At 40.3% G+C, this 18,610-nt stretch overlaps 1 protein-coding gene across 2 annotated transcripts in view; it reads right to left on the bottom strand.

Moving 5' to 3' along the window:
* The window catches only part of LOC138743346 (cytosolic 5'-nucleotidase 1A), a 54,426-nt gene that overhangs the window by 31,188 nt on the left and 4,628 nt on the right, over nucleotides 1–18,610 (bottom strand). Inside the window, exons 1-2 of one of the 2 annotated variants that reach the window (XM_069898563.1) lie at nucleotides 10,257–10,292; nucleotides 9,773–9,836 (exon numbers count right to left, since the gene is read on the bottom strand). In XM_069898563.1, coding sequence (XP_069754664.1) covers nucleotides 9,773–9,836; nucleotides 10,257–10,270 — 78 coding nt within the window. In that variant the 5' untranslated portion in view covers nucleotides 10,271–10,292. Of the gene's footprint in view, nucleotides 1–9,772; nucleotides 9,837–10,256; nucleotides 10,293–18,610 lie in introns of those variants that run through there. The other variant, XM_069898573.1, reaches the window with a different exon arrangement.

Genomic DNA, 18,610 nt, shown 5'->3' on the forward strand with positions numbered 1-18,610 from the left:
AGTGAGTAGATTAAAGATGGTCATGACAGAAATAGGGAAAAGAGTAGACAAGGTGGAAGAACGAGAAACAGCCATAGAAATGGAAGTGGATAACTTAAAAAGGAAATTGGAAGAATCTGATAAAAAAAGTTAAAGAAACACAGGAGTTGTTAGCTCAGAAGATTAATATAATGGAAAACTATAATAGGAGAAACAATATAAAGATAGTGGGCCTTAAGGAAGATGAAGAAGGCAAAGATATGAAAGAATTTATAAAAGAATGGATCCCCAGGGTCCAAGCAATGCCAGAAATACAAGAAGGAATGGAAATAGAAAGGGCACACAGAACATTAGCCGCTAAACCACAGCCACAACAAAAACCAAGATCCATTCTAGTAAAATTCCTGAGATATACGACAAGAGAAAATATATTGGAGAAGGCAATGAAAAAAATGAGAGAAGACAAAAAGCCACTGGAATACAAAGGTCAAAAATTTTGTTTCTACCCAGACATAAATTTTGAGCTCCTGAAGAAGAGGAAGGAGTTTAATGCAGCAAAATCGATCCTATGGAAGAAAGGCTATAAATTTATGTTAAGATATCCAACGGTGCTTAAAATGGTTATCCCAGGGCAGCAAAGCAGACTGTTCTCAGATCCGGAGAAAGCATGAGAATTTGCAGAACGCCTGCAAAACAGACAGAGAGATGAAGAGATGTAACAAGAACAAGAAAGATGACAAACTTGATATAAAGAAAAAAAAATGTATAAGTAAGAACTAAGAAGGGGAAGAAAGGAGGTAAGGGGGGAATTAAGAGGGTGAGTTTTGTTATATGTGAAGATAAAAGTCTCTTCTGGAGAGGGCTGGTTGGGAGAGAATAACAGTCACTGCGAAATCAGTTGACGTTTGCGAGCGGATTTGCAATCCAAATAGAGAGAGGAGTTGTGGTTGCCCGAAGGGACATAGGACAACTTGGGGGGGGGGGGGGTGGGGGGGAACACATTTTTGGGGTAAATGGAATTTTAGATGTGGGAATAGTGAAAATATTTTATGTTTTAGAAGTGTTGTCTTACAATGGGTTCAAAAAAAGAAAACAGAAATGGATAAGGAGGAAAGGTAATGATGAGGAAGCGGAAATGAGAGGTAAAGAAAGTATGAAATGGCCATGTTGAACTATATGACTATAAATATTAACGGAATACATAACCAAATCAAAAGGAAGAGGCTGTAAAATTTACTGAAGAAAGAAAAAATTGATATAGCACTCGTGCTGGAATCTCATCTAACGGAAGTGGAACACAAGAAATTAAGAAGAGACTGGGTAGGGCACTTAATGGCAGCATCATATAATTCAAAAGCCAGAGGTGTAGCTATATTAATCAATACAAATGTACCAATCAAAATAGAGAAGGAAATAATAAATACAGCAGGGAGGTATGCAATGATAAAGTGTCAGATATATTCAGAATTTTGGAATTTGCTCAATGTATATGCACCTAATGAAGAGGATCAAAAAATATCTTTTTGAAGATTGCCGATACGCAGGGGAAAATACTGATAGGAGGGGACTTTAACCTTAATTTGGACTCAAAGATCGATAAAACTGGAAAAAAGTCCAGCAGAAAGAACAAAGTAACCAAATTTATGGTTAAATCAATGCAGGAAATGCAACTTTTGGATATATGGAGGAGACAACACCCAAAGGAGAAGGAATACTCATATTATTCGGGAAGACATAAAACATACTCAAGGATAGACCTGTTCCCGTTGTCAGCCCACAACCAAGAGAGAGTTAGGAAAATGGAATATAAAGCTAGATTGTTATCGAATCACTCATCCCTGTTATGAGCAATAGAGCTGGAGGACATCCCACTGAGAACGTATAGATGGAGATGAAACTCCATGCTACTTAAAAGACAGGATTTTAGAGAATTCATTGAGTGACAAATTAAAATGTACTTTGAAATAAATACAGAATCAGTGAAAGATAAATTTATACTATGGGATGCAATGAAAGCGTTCATCAGAGGGCAGATAATAAGTTATGTAACTAAGATGAAGAAGGTCTACAATTGGGAAATAGAACAGCTGGAAAGGGAAATAGCAAGTACAGAAAAAGAATTAGCAATAAATATGAAACACTACAAACATACAAGGTGGAGAATAACATAATGAAGACAAAACAGAAGTATTATGAGCTAGGAGAAAATACGCACAAAATACTAGCTTAGCAGCTTAAGACAGAACAAACTAAAAGAACGGTATTGGCATCAAGAAAAAAGGACAAACAAATTACATATAACCCAATGGAGATCAATTAAAACTTCAAGGAATTCTACGAGCAACAATATCAAACTGAGACAAAGGGAAAGAAGACAAAAAAGATGAGTTTCTAGCTAAAATTGAACTACCGAAATTGCAAGAAGAGGAGCAAAATAAATTAATAAAATCATTTGAAATAGAGGAAGCACAGGATATATTAAAAAAACTACCTAACAATATTGGACTCCCAAGAGAATTCTATAAAACATTTAAATACTTATTAATTCCTCCTCTCCTGGAAGTAATGAACCAGATTGAAGAAACACAAAACATGCCAGATTCATGCAAAACAGCAATAATTACAGTAATACCAAAGACGGGGAAAGATCCACCAACACCAGCATCATATAGACCAATATCTCTACTTAACACAGATTATAAGATAATAGCTAAACTATTAGCAAACAGATTGGCTGACTGTGTACCAAAAATAGTAAAACTAGATCAAACTGGATTTATTAAGAAAAGACGAACAACGGACAATATCTGTAAGTTCATTAACTTAATCCATGCAGTACAAGGAAACAAGACACCAACAGTGGCAGTTGCCTTAGATGCAGAGAAAGCCTTTGACAGAGTAGAATGGAATTATTTATTCAAAGTACTACAGAGGTTCAACCTACCAGAGAAATATATTAATTGGATTAAAGCATTATATAAGGGACCATTGGCAAGGGTGACAGTAAATGGATATATATCAAGCCAATTTAAATTAAGCAGATCAACTAGGCAGGGATGTCCACTATCTCCCTCGCTGTTTGTGTTAGCTATAGAAACACTGGCAGAACTGATAAGAACAGAAAATAAAATAAGAGGGATAAAAGTAAAAGAGAAGGAATATAAAATCAGTCTATTTGCAGATGACACCATAGTATACTTAACAGAACCAGAATTTTTTCTTTGGCTTGGCTTCGCGGACGAACATTTATGGAGGGGGTAAAAAAGCCCACGTCAGCTGCAGGCTCGTTTGTGGCTGACAAGTCCGATGCGGGACAGGCAGACACGATTGCAGCGGTTGCAGGGGAAAATTGGTTGGTTGGGGTTGGGTGTTGGGTTTTTCCTCCTTTGCCTTTTGTCAGTGAGGTGGGCTCTGCGGTCTTCTTCAAAGGAGGTTGCTGCCCGCCAAACTGTGAGGCGCCAAGATGCACGGTTTGAGGCGTTATCAGCCCACTGGCGGTGGTCAATGTGGCAGGCACCAAGAGATTTCTTTAGGCAGTCCTTGTACCTCTTCTTTGGTGCACCTCTGTCACAGTGGCCAGTGGAGAGCTCGCCATATAACACGATCTTGGGAAGGCGATGGTCCTCCATTCTGGAGACGTGACCCATCCAGCGCAGCTGGATCTTCAGCAGCGTGGACTCGATGCTGTCGACCTCTGCCATCTCGAGTACTTCGACGTTAGGGATGTAAGCGCTCCAATGGATGTTGAGGATGGAGCGGAGACAACGCTGGTGGAAGCGTACTAGGAGCCGTAGGTGGTGCCGGTAGAGGACCCATGATTCGGAGCCGAACAGGAGTGTGGGTATGACAACGGCTCTGTATACGCTTATCTTTGTGAGGTTTTTCAGTTGGTTGTTTTTCCAGACTCTTTTGTGTAGTCTTCCAAAGGAGCTATTTGCCTTGGCGAGTCTGTTGTCTATCTCATTGTCGATCCTTGCATCTGATGAAATGGTGCAGCCGAGATAGGTAAACTGGTTGACCGTTTTGAGTTTTGTGTGCCCGATGGAGATGTGGGGGGGCTGGTAGTCATGGTGGGGAGCTGGCTGATGGAGGACCTCAGTTTTCTTCAGGCTGACTTCCAGGCCAAACATTTTGGCAGTTTCCGCAAAGCAGGACGTCAAGCGCTGAAGAGCTGGCTATGAACGGGCAACTAAAGCGGCATCATCTGCAAAGAGTAGTTCACGGACAAGTTTCTCTTGTGTCTTGGTGTGAGCTTGCAGGCGCCTCAGATTGAAGAGACTGCCATCCGTGCGGTACCGGATGTAAACAGCGTCTTCATTGTTGGGGTCTTTCATGGCTTGGTTCAGCATCATGCTGAAGAAGATTGAAAAGAGGGTTGGTGCGAGAACACAGCCTTGCTTCACGCCATTGTTAATGGAGAAGGGTTCAGAGAGCTCATTGCTGTATCTGACCCGACCTTGTTGGTTTTCGTGCAGTTGGATAATCATGTTGAGGAACTTTGGGGGACATCCGATGCGCTCTAGTATTTGCCAAAGCCCTTTCCTGCTCACGGTGTCGAAGGCTTTGGTGAGGTCAACAAAGGTGATGTAGAGTCCTTTGATTTGTTCTCTGCACTTTTCTTGGAGCTGTCTGAGGGCAAAGACCATGTCAGTGGTTCCTCTGTTTGCGCGAAAGCCGCACTGTGATTCTGGGAGAATATTCTCGGCGACACTAGGTATTATTCTATTTAGTAGAATCCTAGCGAAGATTTTGCCTGCAGTGGAGAGCAACGTGATTCCCCTGTAGTTTGAGCAGTCTGATTTCTCGCCTTTGTTTTTGTACAGGGTGATGATGGTGGCATCACGAAGATCCTGAGGCAGTTTACCTTGGTCCCAACAAAGCTTGAAAAACTCATGCAGTTTGGCATGCAGAGTTTTGCCGCCAGCCTTCCAGACTTCTGGGGGGATTCCATCCATACCTGCTGCTTTGCCACTTTTCAGTTGTTCGATTGCCTTATATGTCTCATCCAGGGTGGGAACCTCATCCAGCTCTAGCCTTAGGGGCTGTTGAGGGAGCTGGAGCAGGGCGGAATCTTGGACTGAGCGGTTGGCACTGAAAAGAGATTGGAAGTGTTCTGACCATCGGTTGAGGATGGAGATCTTGTCGCTGAGGAGGACTTTGCCGTCTGAGCTGCGCAGCGGGCTTTGGACTTGGGGTGAGGGGCCGTACACAGCCTTTAGAGCCTCGTAGAAACCCCTGAAGTCGCCAATGTCCGCGCTGAGCTGGGTTCGTTTGGCGAGGCTAGTCCACCACTCATTTTGGATCTCCCGGAGTTTGCGCTGAAGATGGCTGCATGCGCGACGGAAGGCTTGTTTCTTCTCTGGACAGGACGGCTTTGTAAGGTGAGCCTGGTGGGCAGCTCGCTTCTTTGCCAGCAGCTCCTGGATTTCCTGGCTGTTTTCGTCAAACCAGTCCTTGTTTTTCCTGGAGGAGAAGCCCAGTACCTCTTCAGTGGATTGCAGTATGGTAGTCTTCAACTGATCCCAGAGGGTTTCAGGGGACGGGTCCGTGAGGCGGGTTGCATCGTCGAGCTTTGCTTTGAGGTTTGCCTGGAAGTTTCCTCTCGCTTCGTCTGACTGAAGGTTTCCAACATTGAACCTCTTTCTGGGGGCTTTATTGTTCCTGGGCTTTGGCTTGAAGTGAAGGTTGAGCTTGCAGCGAACCAGCCGGTGGTCAGTGTGGCATTCCGCGCTAGGCATGACCCTGGTGTGGAGCACATCTCGTTTGTCACTTTCTCGCACCAGGATGTAGTCGAGGATTATCAGAATTATCAGATGATAACCAGAATTATCAATAAAAGAATTACATAAGAAATTGAAGGAATATGGAGAAGTATCGAGGTACAAGATCAACGCAAATAAAAGTGAAGTAATGCCAATGAATAATGAGGATTTCACAAAGTTTAAGAATGAATCACCATTTAGATGGCAAACACAAGCAATTCGATACCTAAGTATACAACTAGATAATAATCTAGGCCATCTGTACAAACTAAATTATCAGCCATTAATGAAGAAATTACAAGACGACTTAGAACATTGGAAAGACATACCACTAACACTGATAGGAAGGGTAAATTGCATTAAAATGAATATCTTCCCAAGGATACAATCGTTACCAATTCACCTAAACAGAGATCAAAATAATAGAATTGTTTTTCGGGAAATAAATTATTATCTTTTGAACAAATGAAGGACAAATATGGTATAACTCACGGTACAATGTTTGCATACCACCAACTGAAAACCTACTTGAAGGACAAATTGGGAAGCAGACTGAGGTTACCAGAAGGAAGCAATTTTGAATATGTGATTACAGACACAACGATAATTAAAAGATTTATAACAAACATCAAACTGCAAGAGAAAGAGAACGAGGAAACAAGCTGTAAACCCAAACAAAAATGGAAACAAGATCTAAACATAAAGATAAAAGAATAAAACATGGGAAAAGCTATGCCCCGGAAGTATGAGAAATACAATAAACACGAGGTTACGCATGATGCAATATAATTGGTTACACAGGCTATACACCACGCCCCAAAAATTAAATAAATGGGACCCAACAGTATCAGACAGATGTTTTCGTTGTAAGAAGGAAACGGGAACAACAGTACATGCAATTTGGGCATGTGAGAAAGTGGAAAAGTTTTGGGAAGATCTAAACCAGGTATTAAATAAAATCACAAAAAGCAACATACCAAAAAATCCAGAGATCTTTCTTCTAAGTAATACAAATAGTAAAGAACTTGGCCTCGATTTGGATGGAGCACAAAAATGATTTATTATGATAGCCTTAGCTTTAGCAAAAAAATATATTATGACAACCTGGAAATTAGAAGATAGCCTGAGAATACAGCAATGGTACATAGAAATTAATAAATGTATTCCACTGGAAAAAAAAACATATAATTTAAGAAATAACATCACAGTATTCGAACAAATTTGGGAACTGTACATGGAACACAACAGAGAAGTCTTACCACGGACCTCCAACGCCTAAAATGACAGAAGGAGAAGAACATGAAATGAACTGACCCCGTATGTAAAAGTAGAAGACACAAATTTCTTGTTTATTTTCATTGTGTGATGACACTGTTTAATGGGTTTAATGTATCATATAGGTTGAACATTGAGTGGGTGGGGGGGGGGTGAAGGAGGGACGGAAGTGGGGGGGGGGGAAGAGGAGAAAATGACACTGTGTATATTCAAGAGGGAAATGTTTGTGTGTATTTTGGTTAGTATGGTTCATTGAGTGAAAAATATTTTTTTTTAAAAAGCGGCTATAATGAGCAGGCTTCTTATAGCAAAAGATACGGGATGTGAAGCACAGCAACACCGCCCTCTGCTGTGATGTAGAACACACGTGCTAGGAAGTGAAATCACTCTGAACACATTAATCGAGGCTGAATATCAGCTACGAATGCAAGCCAAGTACCTTTCTTCCAGTATTAGAAATCAAGCAAATTTTCATAGCATTGTAATAGCCCGGGCTCGCAATGGGTTAACTGCTGAATTTGCAGATTGTTCATTTTAAAATTCACGTGCTTCGGACACAGGCTGAGAACGTCATCAGCCATCCCCCTTTTGAGCCGGTTTCAGTGCTTGTCAATTTACGCAGGAGGCTGTGCGACTTCGCTCCACCTCTGATGCTAGGTCCCTTGGCGGAGGAAACACAAGGAAAAATGGACCCGCCAATCCACCTTTTCTGTGTTCATGCAGGTAAGTGAAGTGTATAAAAGCCAGAGGAAAGCTAACTTGAGGGTTCTCCGTAAAAGGGGATATGAAGATGAACAGAAATGGACCTTGTCCCACCACAACCATACCAACCCTTTTTCCAGTCTACATTAATTCCATTTGCCTGCTCTAGGTATGTATCTTATTCATGTGCCTGTCTAAATATCGCTTGACCACAGTGATTCCTTCTGACTCCACCACCTACTTCAGCAGCAAGTTCTAGATAAACCACACTCTGCAAAATAAAATCTCCTCAAATCCATTTTCAAATTTTTACATCACTTCAAATCTATACCCTCTTGCTCTTGACACCCAACTATGAAAATAAATTCTGAATGTCTACCCATCTATGCCTCATAATTTTATCAAGTGTCTGTTCAACCACTTTTGCTCCAAGGGGGGGAAAAAACAGCTTATTTAATCTCTCCCAGTCTCTGTGTGGCTGTAGGAGCGCTGGAGGCTAATCTACAGGCACTCGGTGACTCTGGAAGTGGGGGCTCTCTTTTGCTTCTCTCTCTCTCTCTGATTATAAGAGGCGCTTAGGCAATTCCTGCTGGTGGTAAATCTGTCTGCCTTGCAGCAGGCAAAAGGGAATTTTACATAATATGACACTGTGATAATAAATTTAATTTTAATTCAGGCAACATCCTGCTGAACAAAAAAAGCCTGCAGATGTTAGGGTCAAATGCAATACAGAAGTGTGCTAGATAAACTCAGCAGGTCACGCAGCATCCACACACGAGTAAGGGTCCAGACCCAAAACGTTGATTTCCCTTTTCTTGCTCTGGATGCTGAGTGACCTGCTGAGTTGGTCCAGTTAGTTTGTATTATTGCACAACATCCTGGAGACTCTCAATTGCATTCTATCCAATGGAACCACTGCACACAGAGTGTGATGAAACCAGTGTTTTGTGAAGTTATCACAGTGTCTCAACTTTTATGTTTTCTGCCTCAACCTATGGCACAAGTGTGCCATATGCCTTTTTCACCATTCACGATCCAAGTGTTGCCACTTTCCGAGAACTATGGACTTAAACGACAAGATTTCTGTCCATCAACATTCCTTTGCACCCCATTTATAGAATATATTATACCCATTTGACTTCCTCAAATGTGTTATCTCGCACATTGCAACATACATCTGCAACAAATTGTAAAGTTCTCAATGCAGTACTTAAATTATTGAGATTATACAACCCACAGGGTGGGGTCTGATTATTGGTTTAGAATATATGTTTTTTTTTTCCTTTTACTTTTTTCCATCTAATAACATGGGTTCATATGTACCTTGTTTATCCTAACTTGAAACTTGATATTAACTTACTTTATTATTACTATATGTACCTATGTATTTTGCAAAAATTAAAACCAATAAAAAGATTGAAAAAGAGATTATTGAGATTACAACCTTTCAATGCTGCCAATCATCCAATACGAAACAAGTAAATCAAAGGCATCCAAAATAAGTGTAACTAAAGAACCTCTGGCTTTTTTGCAATATGGAAATAACTTTGAAAATATGTAATTTAAGCATTTAAAATAATTAAAAGTAAACTGACATGAGAAAATTAAGGATAAAAGATAAATTGAACTCATTTTTCCATTTGCAGAAACATGTGGTTATGGGTTAAGCTTAAGAGGATACTATACATATAGTTTAGATTTAGTCATTCTGTGTAGTAAGTATGACACAAATGATCAGGAAGGTACAGAATGCGAAAGATCACCAAGGAAAATTGAGTAAACATTTTTGGGAATATCCATTTTAAGGAGATGTATACATTTTTTTTTGCACCAAAGGTATAGACCAAAATATCCCATGCCAAGAATGATTAAATACAATAACCATTGAGAGATGGAGAATGGCCGGTGGGGGGTTAAGAAAGACAGAGAGAGACACACACAAACATGCACAAAGAGATGTTTTATGCAAGTCAGATCACATCATCACTAATATTTGTGACTCTCAAGAGCATAAATCTGACATGGTCAAGTTCGGTATTTTTGTATGCATTTACCTGCTTTACTTCAGCGTTGAGGATAACTTGAATATTGTCATCCATCTTCAGTGGACAGTCAAATCTAAAACAGAAGATCCCAGTCATTAAAAGGTAAAGGTTCAATTATTAGAAATGAGAGCTAGTATAATTCCATACATATCATGCCAGAGAAGTTTCTCAAAATTAGACAAATATGATAGAGGTTGCAAGGTTTGATTATTAAACACAATCAGCTGAGGGATTCAGCAGGTTAACCAGCTTCAGTGGGAGAAAAAGAATGGTCGCCAATTTGAGTGAGATGCTGATCACGTTCTTTTCCTCCTACTGCTTAACCCATCAGGTTCCTCCATTCATTCTACAGTGGAAGCAGTGTAAATTTAAGTGGATGAATTGAACATCCATGGGCTTCAGAAAGAAAATAAACGTAAAGGAAAAAAATCTGGATTTATTGTACATTTGAAATCTATCAAGCAGCATTAAAGTAAGGAATGAATTCCCATACTCGTAACAGTTCATTTTCAATGGCAGTGATGCCGATCAGGAAATGTCGACACATATTGCATAATTAAAACGACGTTGAGACCAGAACGAAACTTTTGTGGCAAGTTTAATTTAATAATAACAATTTCACATCATTATTACAGGTGGAAAGATACTATCCTGGAGGAGGATTGGCACAAATCAGTTGCCTTTTTGATTATTTGCATTTGCCTGCAACTTGCCTCATCCCTCCTACAAATATTGGGGTAACAAAATTAGCAGATTTCTTGTGTTCAATAATTGATTACGTTAAAGAATGCAGCCTATTGTAAAGTGAACAGATAGAATTATTTCCCTTTGCAACATTGAGAATTGGTAGTTAGTTAACCCCTTTTACACAGCTGTTAAAATCAACCACTTCACTTGCCTGTGTAAATGTAACGAACGTGGGATGGGGGGGAGGGGATCACTTTCATCCCATCTATATTTTACCCGCTGAGGTAGGTAGTACCCGCCTTCCCAGGTCCAGGATGGTCAAAGGCTGTGACGCATTGATGATGTTGAAGACGTACGACTCAAACTTGAAACAACAGCAACAAAATCACAACGAGGTCATTGCCCAGAGTGCACATAATACATCACACAGGATGCCAACGCTGAAATGCTGCAGTGCAGGTTCCACCTCCTCTTGCTCGGGATGCCGGATACTAGGTAAAAGGTTGCACTGACCCGGCTTTTCTTGGCTTTAAAGACAGCTTGTTCACATGCCAATTAAGTGTGATCTCTGTGTAAAAAGGGTGGCTCAATATCCTGAAATCAGGCCAGATCATAATCCAGAGTAAAGGAGATAGAGCACAGAAAGCAGTCCTTTGGTCCACAAGAATCTGTGCTGATCTCCAATCACCTACCTTTAACATCTGTATGCTAACTCTTTTCCTGAGGATTCCAAAACAAGACCATTCTCTCTTCCCCTTAGTATTTCCTAAACCATCTCAAGGCTCTTACAGCCAAAGGCAGTATCTTTTTTTTACTTTTTCCAGCCTTGCCAATCTTTCATTCATGATGATGCCTATAAGCCTTTTCTTTCCATAATTATCTAACTTTGTAAAATTAAGTGAACTATTCAGAATCAGAATTTGCTGTCATAAACAAGACACAAAATTTGTTGGGTTTTCTTTGCAGCAGTATCACAGTGCATTCCTATAAACCACCTTACAAAATAAATGCACAAAAAGTCAAAATAAGGTTGTCTTGGTTTCATTGACCATTCAGGATACCAGTAGGGAAGAAACTGTCCTTGTGCTGTTAAGTGCTCATCTTGACTCATGTGCATTTTTCCACCCAATGGTAGTCTGGGTGGTGAGGGTCCTTGAGGATAGAGGCTGCTTTCTTGTAACGTCCTCGATGGAGTGAAGGCTGGTGCCCGTGATGTCGCAGACCAAGTTAACAACCCTCTGGAATTTTATTTTGTCTTGAGCATTGGCACCTCCATATCAGTAAGTGATGCAACCAGCCAGAATGCTCTCCACGGTACACCTGTTGAAGTTTTCAAGAGTCATCAGTGACATAAGAATCTCCTCAAATACCTGACAAAATATAACCACTGGCGAGCCTTCTTCATGATTGCATCTACATGGAGGTGCCAGGAAAGATCCTTGGAGATGTTGACACCAAGGAATTTGAAGTTCTTGACCCCCTCCACTATTGAGTCCTCGATGAGGATTGGATCATATTCTCCTGAAGTCCACAATTATCTCCAAGGTTTTGCTAATGTTGAGTGCAAGATTGTGGCACCACTCAATGAGCTAATCGATCTCCCTCCTGTTCACTTCCTCTTTGCCATTTGTGATTCTACCAACAACTGTAATGTCATCAGCAAAATTGGAGGTAGAATTGAAATTTTGCCTGGCCGCATAGTCACGGGTGCTAAGCATGCATCCTTGAGGTGCACCTGTTTGATGGTCAGTGAGGATGAGATGTTGTTTTCAATTCATTACTGACTATGGTCTTCCTATGAGGAAGTCAAGGATCCAGTTGCAGAGGGCCATGCAGAGGCCCAGGGTTGGGAGCTTCTTCACCAGCACTGAGGGAATTATGGTGTTGAAGGCTGAGCTATATTCGATGAATTTGCTGTTTGAGGTCATTTCGAGTTGAGTGGAGAGCCAGTCATGTTACGTCTGCTATGGAGCAATTGTGAAGATGGGCAAATTCAGTGGGTCCAGATTTCTGCTTAGTTATGTGTTAATTCTGGCCATGACCAACCTCTCAAAGCATTTCATCACAGTAGTTAGTGCTACTGGGCGATAGTTGTTGAGGCAGCTCACACTACTCATCTTGGGCACCGGGATCATTGATGCCCTTTTGAAGCAGGTGGGATAATGAAAATGTCTGTGAACACTCCAGCTAGTTGGTTGGCACAGATTTTCAGTACCCTGCCAGGTAAGTCATCAGGGCCTGACATTTCGCAAGGGTTCACCTTCTTGATTTTCTGATGTCGGCGTCAGAGACAGATATCATAGGATACTCAGCCTTTCCAGGGATTCTCAACTCTGCTGAGTTATGAATTCTCAAGCAGGCATAGAAGATGTTCAGCTAATTGGATAGTGAAGCATCATCGCCATCTATGGCATTTGCCCTCACTTTGTAGGCTGTAATGGCCTGCACTCCCAGCCATAACTGACGTGCATCTGTCTCTGTCTCAAGCTTCCTCCGGAATTGCCATTTTGTTTCAGAGATAACCTTCTGCAGGTCTTACCTGGACTTCAGGGCTGAATTAATGTAGTAGTGAGAGTAGCAAAGCCATGGGCCCTGTAATTTCAAGGGCCCCCTTGATTATGTACTTTGAATTATGAGAAACATTTTCACTTTCATCTTTGTGCAGTGGCTATCAGATTCCACTGATAGTCTACATTAATAACACCGATTAAAGGATATAATTTGCTAAAAAAATACACTAACCTTAAATTTAATTGGGATTATTAACACAGACTAACCCTGGCAGCTCGCAGTGATGACACAAAGCGGGAGCAATGGCCATCTTGGTCACCCATAATCTCCCACGCAGCTGGATCTACTCTACCAGTGTCAGTGCCAGGGAAACACAGAGCAGTTCCGGCTACATGAGGGATTAAGGGTAATGAATCCTCTGATTCTTCCAGGGCTTCTGATTGGGGAACCCCCGATATGTGCACATGGGCACATACTCGTCCACGCAGGTCTTAAGAAGTCAGGGACACATGTTGCAAATTCATTCAAGTCTAAGGATGAGTTCTTGAATATGGCCCAGTCCACTGTCTCAAAGCTGTCCTGCAGACGTTCCTCCACCTCCCTCAACCATACATTTGCCCTCTTCATGACGGGTGATGTGGTCTTCAGGTCTCTGCTTGTAATCTGGGAGTAAAAGTACAGCCAGGTGATCAGACTTACTGAAGTGCAGTCATGGTGTGGCTCAGTAGATATTCTTCATGGTGGTTTAGCATCAATTGAGTATGTTGGCTCCTCTGGTCTCACATGTGACACGTTGATGGTAGTTTGTTAGCGTCTTCTTCAGGTTGGCCTGATTGAAGTCCACTACAATGAAGGCATCAGGTCTTGAAATTCTTGCATAGAAATCAAAATCACCTTCAAGGCCATTTGTTACTTCATTCCTTCTCCCATCCTTAAATAAGACCACTATGTTTTGAGATTAAACCAGAAAGTCTGCAGATGTTGGGTTGAATGCAATACACAAATACGCTGGAAAAACTCAGCAGATTATGTATGTAGTGTTCGTAGAATCGAAAGAGTAATCAGCATTTTTGGGCCTGAGCTCTTCATCAGGTAACTTTGCCATACCTGATTATCCATATATTCAATTCCCACTAGGTTTCAGATACCATTACAACCTATTCATAATCATGAAGTGAAATTGCAGAGAGTTGAATAAAAATCAACAAATATACAACATGAACGCGCTGCAAGAAGAAATGCAAGATCTGCTCGAGGGGGAGTTGGGGATAATCCATGGGGTTGGAAAAGCACTAGCTATTGAAATCCTCAAGTCTAGTGTTCTTCAAAGACATAATACCCAATAAAAGTGTAAATTTTTCAGGTACTTACAGAATTTAAATGAGTGGAGAGAAGAGATCGGATTCCAATGTGCAGCACTGAAATTTTTCAATCTATAACCAACTCAATCCAACGAACAGAAGAGCAAGTTAACTAAACTGGTGCAAATAGCAAGGCTTATATATACACACACTACTTGGTCCAAAGGAAGTGAACTGACCAATATAAAGAACAAGGTCCTCCACTGTCCTAAATTACAAGACTTGAAACCACATAAACACAAGTTCATTGCTTGGACTGCTTTAAATAGAAGCAGTTGAATTCAATCCAACAAAATGCATACACTTAAAATAAATGCCTAAATTGGAACTTTAGAAAAGGAGTTTTAAATTATGTAGAGATCAAACATTTATAATGCCTCATTTTTAGATTTTTTTTTAAAGATAGTGCACTCAAAAGCTTTTCTATCCACAGCTCAGAATCTCATGAAAACATTCTCTCCCCTTCCCCCCCAACTACATTCCACCAATTTTTGCCCCCAAACAAATGTGATCAACAGATATTGATTCCATATCAGAACAATTAATTGGTCCACTTACAAACATCCACTGACCAAAAGATAGTCTTCTGCCTCGAGTCAGATGACCTTTTTGGGGTAATATAATAGACTTAACTGGATATGGGCTGGAGAGATGTAAAAAAGAAAGCAGACCGCATTCCTGCTCCCGATCATCGTTTACAGACTCTGTTGGAAAGTGTTTGCAGGCTGTCTGTGATGCCAGGTGATTGAGGTTGGATATTTCCAGTCTCACGTATTAAGAATGACAAGGTAAGTAACGTACTGGACAACTGTTGTTTGTTAGGTCTGCTTTGTTCATGAATGAGTGAGACAAACACCAGGCTGAGTCGAAATCAGGGTTCTTTGTTCTTTATTACCGGATTGTAACACTTGCGACTAACAAAGTTAGTCGGAGAATGCATTCTGCCGTTATCAGCAAAATGGTGATTTTTTATACCCTTGGATACATGCTTAGAACATCATCATATCATTACTTGTCCAATGACTAAAACTGTTGCTATCCTTTCCCTGCTAGCTTCCTGCCTCTCAATCCATCAATGTCTCTCTTATCTTGTAAGTACAAGGATGCATTCTGTTACTCCTTAGTACTGGGTGACTCCTTCTCCGGTCCCATCTCATGATGTTTTACCTAACAGGAGTACAAGGACACCTCCCCTTCTTGTTACTGCCCTGTACAGGGTAACTCCCTACACATTCCCATCTCATGATGTTTTACCTTACATGTTGCACCACAAAGTCTCTTCGAAACAGCATTGGGAAAATATAAAACAATCAAGCTATTCATGCTAGGATTGTTTAATTAAAAAAATTACCTCAAAAATAATCTGTTTAAGAAAGGAAGTTTAAAACTGAAGAGTAAATGAAAATCACTGTCCTGCAAGAACCTAGTTTGTGTATGCTGTCAGTTTAAGCTTTGACTCAGATGAGACTAAATTTAAAGTTTATTTTTGTTGCATTCAAATTCCTAATAAATACAAGCTTAGGTCCGGAAATGTTCCACAAGATTTTGATAAAAATATACAATCTGTGAATACTTCCACTCACAAAAAAAGAGGTTCCAGTCATTTATTCATTCAGATGAAATCTCCAGCTAAATTTAAATTAATATGGAGTTCAGTGTGGTGGGCAGCATAAGAATAAAGAAAATGATAGACCACAAGTAAGATGCTCCTCTTGTCACCTGGACTCCAAGACAAAATTAGAGCCATTCCTTTATTCCACTCGACTTCTTCGACAAGTTGAAATGTGCCAGATGGATGGGGTGAAGAAAATAGATATAGGAAACCTCATGAAACAACCATTGTAAAATGATTTGATTTATGCAAGACTTATATATTTGAAACAGCATTAGGAAAAGATAAAACTATCATGCAATTTGCATTGGAGATTTTTTTTTAAACTGAAGGAAGGACAAGAATTTGACAGATTTAATAACCGATTCAGTACTTTCCAAAGTGATAGTATTTTAGCAATGTGCAGACTGGAAGTGAACCTACTGACAAGATTAGTATAAACATTGTTGTGTAACAATGCTTTTAATTCTGCAAATGTGACAGCAGGCATGTTTTGTTTAGGAAGTTTGCAGTGAAGCAGAATGGACTTACAGATTCAACCCTCGCCACTGAGTTCAATTCCCTCAGCACCTAAATCCTAGCACAAAAAGAGGCGATTCAGACTAATTCATTCAAACTGAGATTCATCACCCAGCACTTGGGATCCATTGTTTCTATGCTTGAGCAAAGCAATTCAAGTGTTTATCAAGACTCTGCTTATAAAATGCTGTCAATGACCCAACTTTAACTGCTCACTCAATCATTTTAAGTATGTCCTCTCCAGATGAAGAGCTTTTTTGTATCCCTGCCTAAATCTCTTCCCATTATCCAAAACTCTGTCCTCTAGATCTATATACCTCTGATATGGAGAAAAAAATTCCTGCAGCCTCTCCTATCTATACCACTCATAATTTAATTGCCTCAGTTATTCCCCCCCCCCCCTAAACTCCTCTGCTGAAGCAAGAACAGACACAGCTTCTGCCATCTCTCTTCATAACTGAACAGTTCCACCTTAAAAGAACATCCTGGTTGATCTCAAATGTACCCTCTCCAGCACGATCACATCCTTCCAGTACCTTGGTGGCCAGAGCAGAAAGCAGTTCTCCAGCAAATTCAATGCCCACTTCTCCCTTTTTAAGTTTTTTTGGTTAGTCTTAGACTATACCATCTAAAGTAACAATTCACCTTTTTGTCATAAATAACTCCATGGATGACCACATTTCCATTTCTCAGCACCTCGCCTCCATGGTCCACCTCAAACATTGATCTAATTTGAAAGTGTGGCCACTAGGGACAAAACACCTCAGTCAAAAGACATTGTTGTTAAAGTTCTCCAGGGCAGTGTATAATGCCCAGACATCTTCAATTACTTAATCAGTTAATGTTTCTCGAACACAATGTCAGAATTATGGATGCTCTCCAATGCAGAATTCATTCTGCAACAACTGTATTTCATAGCACCTTTAACATAAACGAGATGTATCCAAATGTGTTTGAAAGTGACATCTGTCAGAAGACCACAAGGTACTCAAGCAGATGATCAAAATCTTAGTTTTTAAGCAATAACCCAAGAGAAAGAGCAGTAGCGAGAGAACAGGAATTCTGGAACATAGATTTAGACAGTTGAGGCATTGTCATCAACAACGGAGCAATTACATTCATGCATAACCAAGAACCCAGAGTTCGATGAACACAGATATGGAAAAGGATTTCTGAATAGTGTGAACTGAAGGCAGGGTGGTCTTTAAAAATAAGACTGAGGATTTTTTTTTAAATGGCATTGCTTATCCAGGATCTGAAATGGATCAGTCAGTTTAGGATGATGACAGTGGACATTTTGATTCCTAAACACTTTTGGGTGTATTTTACAGACTCTGGGTTGCTAATCACAAAAAAAACTTAACATTTTCTTATCACATACCTTTTGTTTTACAGATACAACCTATTTTTGTGATGTCCTGTCATATTTCAAGTCTACTCCAAGTGTACAAAACCATGAAGTACAACATATAATTGAAAATGCATTTTCTGCATTCGCATTGACTTCTTTCATGAGGTAGAAGTAGGGCATGGTCTATTGACAGCATGGACATGCTGCCCAAAATGCATCGTTATGTCCAGCTTGAAGTTGTCTAGTATAGTCAGTAATTTTTCCAGAAAGAAAAAAATTGCTGTCCAGTGTAAATTAATGTAATCTGGTGCAAGTTAAGACAAGCAGTAGTGTTCTGGCTGCAGCATGGTACACAGACTAGAAATTCATTACAATACTCAAGTTCAGAGATGAGAAAAATATTGGTAGGGTTTCAGCAACAGTTGAGCTGATGTTACTGATGTTGAGGTGGTGTTACTGAGGTAGAAGCAGGATGACCTATTGACAGCATGGACAAGCTGGCCCAAAATGTGTCTGAGGATCAAACATGACATCAAGCTTGAAAACAGTTTAGTTCAGTTTTAGATTTTCATAAGGGAGAAGAGATGGTATCTAAGCAGAGGGAAATCAATATGTGAAAATAGCTTTAGTTTTCTCAACATGAAGTTTCAGAAAACTGCTCACCCATGATCAATGCTTGGAAGATGGTGAGGAAGGAGATCTAGTGCTGTCAGCGGAAGTGCTGAAATCGATACTGCTTTCAGATAATGTTGCAACAAAACAGTAGGTATGAGGAAATAGAAGGTGCAAAGGCTGACGCTTGGTGT

This window comes from Narcine bancroftii, chromosome 1 (assembly GCF_036971445.1).
Source record: "Narcine bancroftii isolate sNarBan1 chromosome 1, sNarBan1.hap1, whole genome shotgun sequence".
In the NCBI taxonomy this organism is placed as follows: Eukaryota; Metazoa; Chordata; class Chondrichthyes; order Torpediniformes; family Narcinidae; genus Narcine; species Narcine bancroftii.